Below are 13,645 nucleotides of genomic sequence, written 5' to 3'. Positions count from 1 at the left end.
ATGGATTCAGGAAAGTCCCGAATCTCCTTTTGAAAGTTATCCATTGCATCAATTTTAATTTCAAAATGATCAGAGTCCATGACTATGAAAGGGGTCTGTGAATCATGGTATCTGTTTGATGTTTATATATCAAGGCAAACTTGCACAAGTGTCAGGTGGTAGTCATGGAAACCCTTAGTCTGTGATCAGAGCCACAAGTGGATTAAACTCACTTGAAGCAATCTTTGGTCCATCTGGCTCAACATGATTTACACAGACTGGCAGCAGCCCCCCAGGATTTGATCAGAAGTCATTCCCAGTCTTACCTGGAAATCCTGGGGTTTGAACCAGTGACTTTTTTTGAATGCAAACAAATGCTCTACCACTGACTTTCCTTGACAACAGTCCTTCCAAGTGGTGACTTCTATGAGCTTCATGAATGAACATGTATTTGAATCTTGAGTTACCCCACATCCAAGCTCTGCTTTCTAGCCATTATGGTGCATAGCTTATCTGATTTATTTAACGTTAAAGTTCTAGCTGCTTTTACCAGGGAGTAGGAATAGGAACAATTCTCCTACATTCTATATCAAACTGAGGCTGAAGGTAGAGTTTGGAATCCTGATGACTAGGGTTTACTATAAAAAAAGGCTTCACATTTCATATCAACACCTGATATGAACTGAAATAATTAGCTGCAATAGTCACAAATTCATCCATTATATCCATCATTGACTAATGCCTTAGAATTTGCCTTCTTTCACCAGCCACATATGTTATCCACCTAATATATTATTCCCCAGTACACATAACTTGTACAGGGTGTAGAAAGATGTGTTCTTCCCTGTACAACACTGCAGGCTGGGGTGCTGTGCGTACTATTTACTAGGGTTGTTGCTATTGCTATGCAAATAGAGAATAACAATGAAGGAAAATGAAGTTAAGTCTATGCTGATGTAACATTTCATTATGTCTTAACTAGAGTTAAAATAAATTGGAAGGGCTCTTTGAAATTAATATCATGCCCTGGGACCTTCTGCATTAACAACTGGTTCTCTACCACTGAGCTTTGCGCCGCCCCACCCCCCATTTTTGGGTGTACAGGTGAAACTCGGAAAATTAGAATATCCTCGAAAAGTGCATTTATTTCAGTAATGCAACTTATTATTATTATTTTTTATTTTAATTTTTACAAATGCTTTCTTTTGGAAATTCCATAGTAATAAAACAAATACCGTAGTTACAATAATACAAAAATAAACATCACTATTACATTTCATTAATTATATTCCATTTATAATTGACCCGCCTAACGACAAATGATTACAATTACAACAAATAAAGGCTTGACATATCTTGCTTTGCATGTCATGCATCTATCTCATACAGTGGTGCCTCGCAAGACGAATTTAATTCGTTCCGCGAGTCAATTCGTTTTGCGAAAAATTCGTCTTGCGAATCGCGGTTTCCCATAGGAATGCATTGAAATTTCTTTTTTTGCCCATAGTAACACATTAATTAAATTTCAATGCATTCCTATGGGAAACCGTGATTCGCAAGACAAATTTTTCACAAGACAAATTCGTCTTGCGAGTCACCGTCAGGTCGCAAGATGCATTCGTCTTGCGAAAAATTCGTCTTGCAGGGCATTCGTCTTGCGAGGTATCACTGTATATTGGTTTCACCTTTTAAGTTGCACCACTGATTTCTTCTGCCACATGGAGAGTGAATTTAACACCACCCCCTTTCATTAATTCATCCATGCACAAATTTCATGGCGTTTATGACAAGGACATAAATAAATGGACATTCTTCATCTCAGCTCTTTCTGTCTGTGGTACTATTGCATCTCATGACTGCCTTGTATCTATGTGAATATTTTTGAATGGCTGTAAGTCAGAAATTCCATTGCCTTGTCAGGCCCTGTAGAAGAGAAAGTCTGAGGCCTGCAGGTAAGCAATTACAATGGCCACTCTGTAAAGCCAGAGTCAGCAGAAAGGGAGACCATACGGAAGAGATGCACAGGCAAAGGTTGTTTTTTTAAAAAAAATCAGTCAACATCTGTGCATGGCCTAGTTGACAGATGCCAGTGTTTTAACTTTGGTAGCTTGGTACATGTACATTTATAATGCAAAATAGGCTTATAGAATCAAAGAATCATAGAACTGTTGGAAGGAACCATGGAGATAATCTCGCCCAACCTTCTGCAACTGTGCTATTCCTGTTCTTACCACCTTCCAGATATGCATGTTTTCATTAGGCACCTTGAGATGTATCTCACAATGACAGTCTTATGGAACGTTAAAAAATTATTTCAGATCTGCCGGAATTTAGCATGGGAACTTTTAAACTTTTGGAAGGCATTCACAAGTCACTTACTGTGAGGTGGAATTTTAGAAAATGCAGCTAGGTGGATTGATTCAAAATGACCCCCAGTTTTCCAGCCTGAGACATGCACTGATAGGAAACATGATATGTTAAAAATTACCTATGAATGTGACACTGATTTTGTAGTTATTTTTCTTTATCCGCATGTGTTGCTTACCTTGTGGAAGGGCTTTAGATTCCACTCCATCCGTCTGCATCATCATAGCTGAAGAATGGGGAAACATTCCTTAAAAAAATAAAAAGAGGGCTGTCCAAAAAGGATAACCATTTTGGACACCATATTGACTCAACTTTACTGGAGTAACTTCTTTGAGGTCAAGGGTTTCAGCGTGAATCCACATCATAGGAGTATTTAAAAAGCTCGGAATCGTTGTAGATTTAAAAGCAGAAGTTCAAAAGCTTTTCTTTCTGATGTTTTTGATCTGTTTTATATTTGTTTTATGGTTCTCGTTTGTAGGCGATCTTGGAAATCTAAATCAATAAAATTATGGTTGTTAGTTGTGTGTGTTTTTTTAAAAAAAGAATTGTTGTAGATTTAAAGCCTTAGTAAGTAGGAAGAAAGCAGAAACAATGAAAGTGTTTATAATCCCTTATAATTTCTATGAATGTCCCCTTCTTCCATGTTTCAGGTTACATGGATGTTTATTCAGGAGCATAAGTGCAGGAGCATGGCCTATTCAGGAACATAATGACTGCAATAACATAATTATCACCATAGTGGACAATCAGATGTGGACTTTGAAATAGGAATAGCATTGTAGAGTTTGAAAGGACCCTGAGGCTCATCGGGTCCAACCCTTTGCAGGAATTGCAGCTGCGCTGTTTAAAAACCTCCAATGAAGGGGGGGGGTCTACCACCTTCCGAGGTAGTCCGTTCCACTGCCAAACTCAGTGTCAGAAAGTTCTTTCCTAATGTTCAGATGGAATCTCTTTTCTTGTAAATTTGAATCCAGGAGAAAATAAGTTAGCTCCATCTTCATGAGACAACACTCCAGACATTTGAAGGTAGCTATCATAGCATCTCTCAGATTTCTGTTCTTCAAGCTAAACATGCCCAACTCCCTCAAATGTTTTTCATAAGGAAGGCTTGGTTTCCAGACATCTTGGTCACCCTCCTCTGCCTACATTCCAGCTTGTCAATATCCTCCTTAAACTGTGGTGTGCCAGAACTGCACACAGTAATCCAGATGGGATTTGACCACGGCAGAATAGAATGATACAATTACTTCCCTTGATCTGGACACTACTCTTGATGCAACCAAGAATCGCATTAGCTTTTTTGCTGCAGCATAACACTATTCACTCATGTTAAGCTTGTGGTCTACTAAGGCCCCTAGATCCTTTTCACATGTACTGCTGTCAAGTCAGATGAACCTTACATTTGTCCCTACCGTAATTCATTTTGTTAAGTTTCAGCCCAGTTCTGCAATATGTTAAGGTCATCCTGAATCCTGATTCTATCTTCTGAAGTATTAGCTACTCTTCCCAGTTTGGTCATCTGCAAATTTGATGATCATCCTATCAATTCCTTCATCCGAGTCCTTTATAGGTCCTAACCATGCAGGCAAATTAACTTATAGAGCATGAGACTCTTTATCAGGGTCGTTCTGCAGGGGGTTGACTTCAAGGCCCTTGTTGTGCCTTCCAACTCTATGATTCTATGTCTACTTAGAAGTAAGGCCTATTGAAATCAATGAGGTTTACTCCCAAGTAAGTGAAGTTATAGTCACATCCTATATACGTTTTTAAACAGGTCAATAATAATAAATTATTTTTTGTGTCTCTTAGTTGGCTTTTACGTTTAGAAAACTGAATCATGGTAGCTCAATAAGTAGATAGCTATCTTCTAATCTCTTGTTTAGGTCTGTTGTCATGTTTTCCATTACTAGAATAGACCAAAGCGGCTATTCATCTGTTTCTTCTCAGCTGGAAGGGTCGGCTTTCTCCCTTTCCTTGTAATGAATGAGTGCTCCTGATTTGTAGGTTTTATCTGATTGATAAACCAGGCTTTAAATGTTGCCCCAATTTTAATTCTAAACAGGCTGGAATACTGCAGTTTAATTAAGAATTAAAGTTGAAAATTATTACTTAGGTTTTTGGTGTTTTTTTACTGTGAAAAATTTATGGGAAAATCTGTCAAAGTCACCACATCTTAAGGGTCTGAAAAATAAAACAAAACAAATAGCAATGAGACCAATTAAATAAATGTGCAGCTTTTAGAAGGTCGGGAAGTAAAGCCTAATTAATCTTCTCTGGATGTGACTTTTGTAGAATAATGACTATTCAGTGACAGCAAGAGGGGGGGAAATGAAGGGGTAAAAGCCATTGCTGAAGAAAAGTTTAAAATTTGCCAGAATTGCCTGATTGAGTAAAAAGTCAAAGGGGTGAAGAACAATATGCCCAGTGAAAATGTTCCAGTGCTTTGATTGCTTTTCATCAGAAACTCTTTAGTGGCAACACTCTGCAGGCATAATAGTTGGCCACAAAAGGAACTAGGATCTTATGTATATTTATAAGCAAATCAGGAAGTAGGGCTGAGAAAAAGCAATTATGAAACCTGACATGCTTGTCACAAGCCATATTAGCATTAGATGCTGTATGTGCACATTCAAGGATGATATTTGCACACTTCTGAGCACAAGCTAAAACAGCCAGTCTATCTCCAGCTTAATGACCTAGGCAGAACCTTCAGTCACATCCAGGGATGGTGTAGCAGGGTTTCCTTGAAAACCTCGGTATGCAAATTGGAGTCCGGCACCACGAGCGTGTCTCACTGGAGCAAATTCCTTCCCTTACTGATATTACCCGGGATATAGAGTTATGCGGTCCCCAGTTTATTTATAATCTAGATTACCGGTATATTAAGAACCCAAAGTGAAAATGATTAGTATTATTTTATGTTAGAAAGTTTGTGGGGAATTTGTCAAAGTCACGTCGCATTGTCAGTCCTAACATGTCTGCTCCCAGGGGTGCCAACTTGACTAAAATGTTGGGGCAGGGGGGCAGTAAGCCCCCACTCACACAATTGATCACATGACATGGTGAACACACACCATTTGAATGGCAGTGCCCTCAAATATATGCCTGTTGTCTTTGTCCATGGAGTTTTCTTGGCAGGGATACTGGAGTGGCTTGCCAGTTCCTTCTCCAGGTGGATCACGTTTAGTCAAAACTCTCCACTATGACCTGTCCATCTTGGGTGGCCCTGCATGGCATAGCTCAGTGTTTCTCAACCAGTGTGCCTCCAGATGTGTTGGGACTACAACTCCCATCATCCCTAGCTAGCAAGACCAGTGGTCAGGAATGATGGGAGTTGTAGTCCCAAAACATCTGGAGGCACACTGGTTGAGAAACACTGGCATAGCTCATAGCTTCTCTGAGTTATTCAAGCCCCTTCGCCACGACAAGGCATTGATCCATGATGGGCTCACGAAGAGTCGGACACGACTAAACGACTAAACAACAACAACAAGCCCTCAAATATTTTATTGGGAGGGCCAAAGGGACCTCAGCCCCTAGGAGTTGGCTCCAATGTCTGTTCCTTTCACCTGCTTTAGTCACCAGTGAGATGGGGAGCCTGATGCCTTAATGTTGCAGCAAAACCTTTTCAAAGCACTGCCCCTGGTGGTTTTCGGAACCGGGAGATTAAAAGCCAGCTGGCTCGGCCCAGCCAGAGCATCTCCCTTCTTAGCCTTGTTGCTGTAGAGATCCATCAGTCACTCCCTCCGACGTGCGTCTGAGACTCAAGCTGCAGTGCAGGATTGAGCACACATTACTCGGCAGAGTAATCACACAACAGATCAGGCCTGAGGCGTGGATATGATACTAAGCTACGCCATAGCTGTCAAGTTTTTCCCTTTACTCGCGAGGAAGCCTATTCAGCATGAGGGAATTTCCCTTTTAAAAAGGGAGAACTTGACAGCTATGAGCTACGCATTTATTGTTCATAAATCAGGACAAAGAAAAACATGGCCTCTCTCCTTGTCGTTCTTCTCGGAGAGAGTGAAAACAAAAGCAATACAGAGCGGAAGTTCCGCTCACACCAGCAATCTGTGCTAGAATGAAACAGGCATGTGACATGTAACAATCCACATATCTGCAGCTCGGGAGGAGTGTAATCTCAACAGTGGTGGCCCCTCTTTATTCCTATTATCAATAGGCTATATAGAAATATGCTGCTGACAGTATCTTCACTAAAGAGGGAGGAATGTAAAAAAATGTGTGGCTGACAGGAAAAGTGTTTCTTTAGAAAAGGTGGAACTGAGCATCCTCTGGGCCTCTTTGCTCCTCTTTGCTGCCCTCTCTCCTCTTTTACATACCGTATATTTCAGAGCTAGGTGATTACTCACATTTGAAAAGGTTCTGGGGCTAACTAACCCCTACCTTGTGCCAGTTTTAACACTACATTGAACTGTTGTTAGAGTCAAATGGTTCACTGGATTAATGAATGCACCAAGAAGAATACATTTCTAGTGTAAAGCACAAGCTCTAAGCATCAATCAGTACTAGGCACACTTACCAGGGAGTCCCACTGAACTTACTTTTGAGTAGGTGAGCAGAGGTTTATTTTAAATTCATTGGATCTACGTCTGAGTAGACTCACATAGGAACACACTGCACATTGAAGACATTTTCAAATTTAAAAATGGCTAAAGCATGGTTCACATTTTTATAGTAATTTTAAAAAAAAATGCCTAAAGACAGTAGCTCCTGGTGGTCCTCCAGATTTATGGTTTCTATTCACAAACGATATAGACTGTGATGTGCCCAGAAACCAAGCTATAGCTTTGGATAGTTGCATGTCACTACCAGGGACTTCACACTGTCCTGTGGAGTTTCCTGTTTACAGAGCTGCTGCACATCCAGGGGATTCATAGTGCCAAATGGCGCTAGATCAGCGGTATTGCAGTTATGGCAAAAATGGCAATGTGTGTGAAGTTTCAGCCAACTTCAGCATAGCAACATTTTCCTAATGTTTCTTTTCAGAGGCCGCATCTCTCTCACACACAAACATTTTGCAAAATAGATTTTTTAAAAAACCTTTTGCATTCTGAGTTATCTCAGGGAAAGGCAACCGCTGTCCAGCCTGGTCCAGGGGTGCTAGTATTACTGAAAACAATGGTGCAAATTGAATTGCAGACATGCAATTTCTGATTGAGATCACATGAATTGAAATGGTCAGATACAAGCAAAGCATTATATAAACTCTGTGCAAGTTTTTGATAGAGTGGAAATGAAATAATGCCAGGACCTGCAGCTTCTAGCAAAATTCCTTTTACATTCTGTAGATTGTTAGAGCAATGTTCTCCTTGACACCAGTAAGAGCTATATGCCCGAGGGCAATATACGGTCCTCATCTTCTGGAACATGATAATAATTGAGACAACTGCCAGAATCTGAACTTTTGTTTGGATTTTAACATGCTATAGCATGCCACGTCAAAAGCATTTCTCATGGCAATAGGCAATGCAGTCACAAACTGTAATACAGAAACACATAAACTGCAAGTCACCACACTGTAATTCTTAGCTTTGATTTGTTCCCACCATCTCTCACCATTCAGTTACTTTCAGCTGACTCAGCTTTTCCATTTTGAGCAAGTCTTCACTGTGTTGCGTGGAGTGCTAAACATTTGAAAAATATTTGCCAAAAGTGTTTCCCTCCCAGGTTTTTATTGTGAAATAAATGAAGAGCATTGCTTTTTTTGCCCTCTACTTATCATTTAAAGGGGGGGGGGGAATAGCAGTCTCTGACAACTTGTTTCTTTCTCAAGCAGATATTATTTTAAATTTCCGAACAACGTACGTCAGCAAGTCTGGCCAAGTAATATTTGAAGCGAGGTCTATTTGTATCCACTATGTGACTACCTGGTTCATCATTGATTTAATTGCTGCACTTCCTTTTGATCTGCTTTATGCTTTTAATGTCAATGTGGTGAGTATGGCCCTTCTATCCCACTTTACTGTTCTCAAGTGTCCCTTTTGTGAATGAAAATATTGCCCTTCGCAGGCAAAAGGAAAGCACAGGGCCAGTGTGTGTGTACTGTACCATTGAGTGCAGCTTGTTATCTCTCCCTTGTCTTGTCTTTGTCTTGAAGTGCTGAAGAAGCAATTGTGGGGAAAAATGTAGCAGTTAAAGCAAAACCTTAGGTATCAAACTGAGGGGAATCTTCTCGACTTACAAAGTCTGCTGTGCTTCATGCACATGTAGTCTTTTTTTTAAAAGGTTCTCTATGTTCAGAGAAACCCTAACAAAACACAAATGTCTAAGGGGAATTTGGGCCAATCTTGTACTCCCACACAGATGTGGAATCCGTGGTCCCCTAACTCTGATCTCCAACTTCCTTCATCTTTCATGCTGCTGGAAGCTGGAGTTCAAGGGCAATGAAGATGGGGAAGGGTGTCACAGGTCCTGCCCTGAGTTATGTAAGCCAACTAGAAATACTGGGGCGTGGGGGTGGGGTGGGGTGGAAATCTTGCTCTTTTTTTAAAAAAAAGTTGAAAATGCTTATGAGATCAAGTGTGCTATCCATTTTGGGGGGGGGGTAGTGGAATTAGTGGAACATATTCGTGGCAACTAACTTAAAAATTAATAATTTTTAATTATATACACACACATACACAGTTATCATTCTTGTATTGGTTATCCCCACCCCGAGAGATGTTGGCAAGTTGATGTAAGCTAGTGAAGGCTCCAAGGTTCATCAGCATTTTGTGGGGGAGGACAGACTTTGGGGTGGGAGTGTCAGTTCAGTCAAAACCCATTAAGCCACAATCTTGATATGCACCTGCACATTCACAAGACTGTACAGAAAACCCATTCAGGAAGTTATTTTGCCACACTATTTTTTAAACGTTTTCATATTTTGCTACCAACCCCTCCCTCCTCATTAATTTGGGTTGTAATGTACATTGGTTTTTAAATAATATGCTATGTTTTACTGAAAAGCGGGATACTTGCATAGTTCCTACTATGTTGTGATGTTGACTCAGTTCTGCAAACCAGTAGATTTGGGGGTATTCCAAGTTTTTCTTCTTTAATGCCTTAATACTCTCCTGTCTCTAAAGATCTTTATGCACAATGCAACGATGCTGATTTACTCAGAAAATTATTCTGCCTTAGGTGGCCATGAATGTCCTCCACATGCATAAAGAGTTTCATAAATCCAGAATTATTTGGAGATACCAATGGAAGCCTCGTGAATTGTTGGATTGTTATTTAATTGACAGTCTTATATGTAGAGTAAAGGAGTCAACAAATGCTGACAGAGACTTCTTCATTTTTAATTATGATTGTGACGTGAAGGATTTCTAAGCATCTAACAGAATACTTCCTTAGCAATAATTAGCACAGTGTATGTACTTTCATTTGGGGTTTTTTCAAAGGCAGAGGCTGGAGAAGACTATACAGCCTTCTGACAGCATGCAGTTAGGCTGAAGTCTGAAGTTTCAAAAGCATTGATATGACACAAGCTCTGCTTACTTTGGTACAGTGGCTAAGCTGATCCCTACCCATGGAGAGGTTAACACTCCCTCTCTATCACAAGGCTAGGTAGCTATAATTTCTTCTTCCTTTTAGATTCTGCTTTCAGTGAGTTCAAAAGCATACAAGTTCTGATCACAAGAAGAGCTAGGAGCATTTTATATAACTAGTAAATTGTGCAGTAATTTGTTTTGTGGATGTCTAGGGTTCCCTATAGGGATGCAGGTGGCACTATGGCCTAACCACTGAGCCTAGGGCTTGCCGATTGGAAGGTCGATGGTTCGAATCCCCGCAACAGAGAGTGAGCTCCCGTTGCTCGGTCCTGCTCCTGCCAACCTAGCAGTTCAAAAGCATGTCAAAGTGCAAGTAGATAAATAGATACCACTCCAGCAGGAAGGTAAACAGCATTTCCGTGTGCTGCTCTGGTTTCGCCAGAAGTGGCTTAGTCATGCTGGCCACATAACCCAGAAAAAAACCAGACTTAACTGTCAGGGGTCCTTTACCTTTACCTTTTTAAGGTGCAGCCGGAAATTCTGTAGTGGAGCAGTGGGAAAACTCAACCCAGGCAGCCCTGTATCGGGAAGTTTTTAATGCTTGATGTTTTGCTGTGTTTTTTTATATTTTGTTGGAAGCCACCCAAAGTGGCTGGGACAACCCAATCAGATGGGTGAGGTATAAGTAATAAGTTGTTGTTGGGTGAGGTATAATTCCCATTCTGGGCCCAATAAGCACAAGATGCCTTTGCCCAGCGGCGCTGTAGCCCCCAGATTGCAGCAAAAATACTGGGCAATTACTTTATCACTTGCCATGCCTTCTCCAGCCACCTTTTTAGTTTTAGCAATGCAGATTCTTGCAGTTGCTAGGAAAAGCTTAACCTTACTAGTCTAAATCAGTTAGCTATAAAGTGAAATTCAGCTGGCTTTGCATACGTGAGTAATCAAATTTAGCTAAGCACAGAGTAGGAGTGCTGACTCCTCATTCTGTCTTTCTAAGTTGTGAAAATATATCTTCTGTATATGAATTTCAGATCTTACAGTGACAAACCGAACACTGCTAAAGGGGGAAAAAACATTTGGAATGAGTAATGAGAAATAATTACACATGATTTATTACACTCATTTGCAAACCTATTATTATCACATAATTTTAAAAATTGGAGATTTAATTTAATCCATCATAAAAAAATGTAATGTGAGCTCAAATATATATAACTGATATAACTTCCCTTTGAAAGGAGTATATATAGGCCCCTCCTTTCCGATAGCTGTCTTCTCAGTGGCCATTTTGCCTTGTACCTGGATTTAGTCTTCCCTCCCCAAATGTTTTCCCTTTTGTGGTGTGTATTTCACATTACTGACCTGGAAGTAAAGCCCATTGAAGCCAGTGAGACTTAACATCTGATAGCGTTACACACCACCCCAATCTCTGATCGTGAGAAATTCCAGGGTCTCCAGGCAGGCTTACCCAGGGTCTGTGTTTCCTTTTTGGGGATGAAGTACAGCACAGACTGTGGTGTCTTTATGATAATAGAATAATAGCATTGTGGAGTTGGAAGAGACCACAATTCCTGCAATGCAAGAATCATTTTGCCCAATGTGGGGCTCGAACCCATGACCCTAAGATTAAGAGTCTCTTGCTCTACCGACTGAGCTACCCTTTTAAGTTGACACATGGTTTATTTACACATATGTACAACCTTGGGCAATAATGGAGGGGTTCATAGCATCAGCACTCCAGGAGCGTCTTGCTTCCTCCATAGGTGCATCCTAGGTTCCAAGCAGAGATCCAACATCATGCTCTCTCTCTGCTGCTTTGCGCCTCCTGGTCACATAACTCCTTACTCTTAAGCTGCTGGCTCACATTGCTTCTAGCTTCTCTCAGCTGTGGCTTTATCTTCAAACTAACTTGGAGTTGAGGGACCACCGAGCCCCTTTGATGCTTTGTCCTTTTAATGGCTTAGCCCCCCCCCCCCTAAGCAGAAAGCTTAGCTTAGCCTAATTAGTGTTCAACACTTGACTTAATGAAAGGATTAGCTGTGTCTAGCACAATTTAATACACACAGTTTGGGCTTAATACATATGGGTCTGCCACCCAGTCTTAACATTCCAAGCACTGATGAAATTCTAACACCTACTGGACTCAGGAATTTAGGGTTTCTAGCACCCACAAACTCATAACACTAATATGCATAGGTTTACACTGCTAGGATGTAAGCCTGATGGCAAACACATTTTCAAAAAATCTTTGTACAGAGCCCGAGAAGTTTAAGTTTCTATTATTATTATTAATATTATTTAACTAGAAGCATTTCAGGTTTTCCATACCTGGCTGTGTAACTCACCTTTATGCATTCACCAGGGATGTACATGGGTATCAAGGTCCGCCTTTTATGTGCATCTGTGAATTCTGATCTGTTTCTGAGTCACTCTGCTCTCCCACACTTCGGTCTGTTCCAAGGTTTTCTGTCTAAAATGGAGCTCTGTGTTCCTCATTCACTATAATGGGAAACAAAAAATGGCTGTAATATTTCCCCCTTTTGTCCAATATGGGTAAAATTAACAGGCACATAAGCCTCTCCAGAGTGGATTAAGCCTGCCAAATTGCAGACAAATAGGTCCAGGGGCTTTTTGTGGGGAAGGAAGTGGGATTCACTTTCAAGAGGTGTTGGAGTGGTGTACATTCTTGCTTATACATTTTTTTTAAAAAAAAAAAACCATATAGCTTCAGACTGCCCTTTCCTTTTTGGTGCTTGTGTCCTGCAATAGGCTCACAAAATGAGGCTAACAAAAATGTTGAGTTCTGAAGAGTTCAGGGATTTGTTTTTGTGGCATAGGGTTTTTTTTTTAAAAAAATTAAATGGAACATTTAACTTTTGAAGAAGCCTTATGCTGCTGTGCTTAAAAAATAAAGAAAATCCACCTAGAACTCTTTAATGCACTGCATGTAATATTTTGGATAGCCTCACTTGTTGCAAAGTCCATGGGCCTAGAAAAAAAAGAAAGAGATGTAGAAAAAAATATAGAACTGTAAGGTCGGAAAAGTATAGAAATGACACAGGTACCTGAAGCACTTTCCTGTATGGAAAGACAGCTGACTATTACTTTCCCTTCTCACTCTTTCAGGTGTCCATCGTTCACCTTCTCAAGACTGTACGATTGCTGCGACTTTTACGTCTTCTTCAGAAGTTGGATCGCTATTCCCAGCACAGCACTATTGTTCTGACACTTCTTATGTCTATGTTTGCGTTGTTAGCTCATTGGATGGCTTGCATTTGGTATGTCATTGGAAAGAAGGAGATGGAGAAAAAACCATTTACTTGGGACATAGGTACATGCTTTATTTTCCCTCATAGACTGAAAAGTTATACTTTAAAACATCAAAATGTTGCAGCTTAAGGGAAGGGGGGGCACAAAAATGGATTTGGTATGATGTAAACTTCCGGCTTCCACGATCTTCTTTTTAACCCATTGGACTACAGAGTGAGGGCAGGAAATTTTTGCCTCACTCTGAATTAGCTTCATGCAACATTTCCCAAAGCCAAATGAGAGTGATGGCAATACTTGCTGCCTCACCCTGGTGTAGTGTGTGTGTGTGTGTGTGTGATTGATTGATTAAAATAAAGGTTTTGAGTATAAAATAATGACACTGACATCAGCCAACCACCAGTAAGACCACAAAAACTTCCAGATCATTTGTAATTTAAATATATTGTATATGTTTAAACTGAATTTACTAAGAGCCTATTATTTTCTTATAAGGAGATTTATAAGCACTGTGGCACAGTCTTATCAAATTT

General features: G+C 40.3%; 1 protein-coding gene across 1 annotated transcript in view; it reads left to right on the top strand.

The window, feature by feature from the left end:
• The window catches only part of KCNH8 (potassium voltage-gated channel subfamily H member 8), a 159,237-nt gene that overhangs the window by 90,172 nt on the left and 55,420 nt on the right, over nucleotides 1–13,645 (top strand). Inside the window, exons 6-7 of the mRNA XM_060280535.2 lie at nucleotides 8,144–8,301; nucleotides 12,972–13,176. Of these exons, the coding sequence (XP_060136518.2) occupies nucleotides 8,144–8,301; nucleotides 12,972–13,176 (363 nt within the window). The remainder of the gene's footprint in view (nucleotides 1–8,143; nucleotides 8,302–12,971; nucleotides 13,177–13,645) is intronic.

This window comes from Zootoca vivipara, chromosome 11 (genome assembly GCF_965207765.1).
Source record: "Zootoca vivipara chromosome 11, rZooViv2.hap1.1, whole genome shotgun sequence".
NCBI lineage: Eukaryota > Metazoa > Chordata > Lepidosauria > Squamata > Lacertidae > Zootoca > Zootoca vivipara.
The sequence above is the reverse complement of the archived record's forward strand: the minus strand, read 5'-3'. Positions and strand labels throughout refer to the sequence as shown.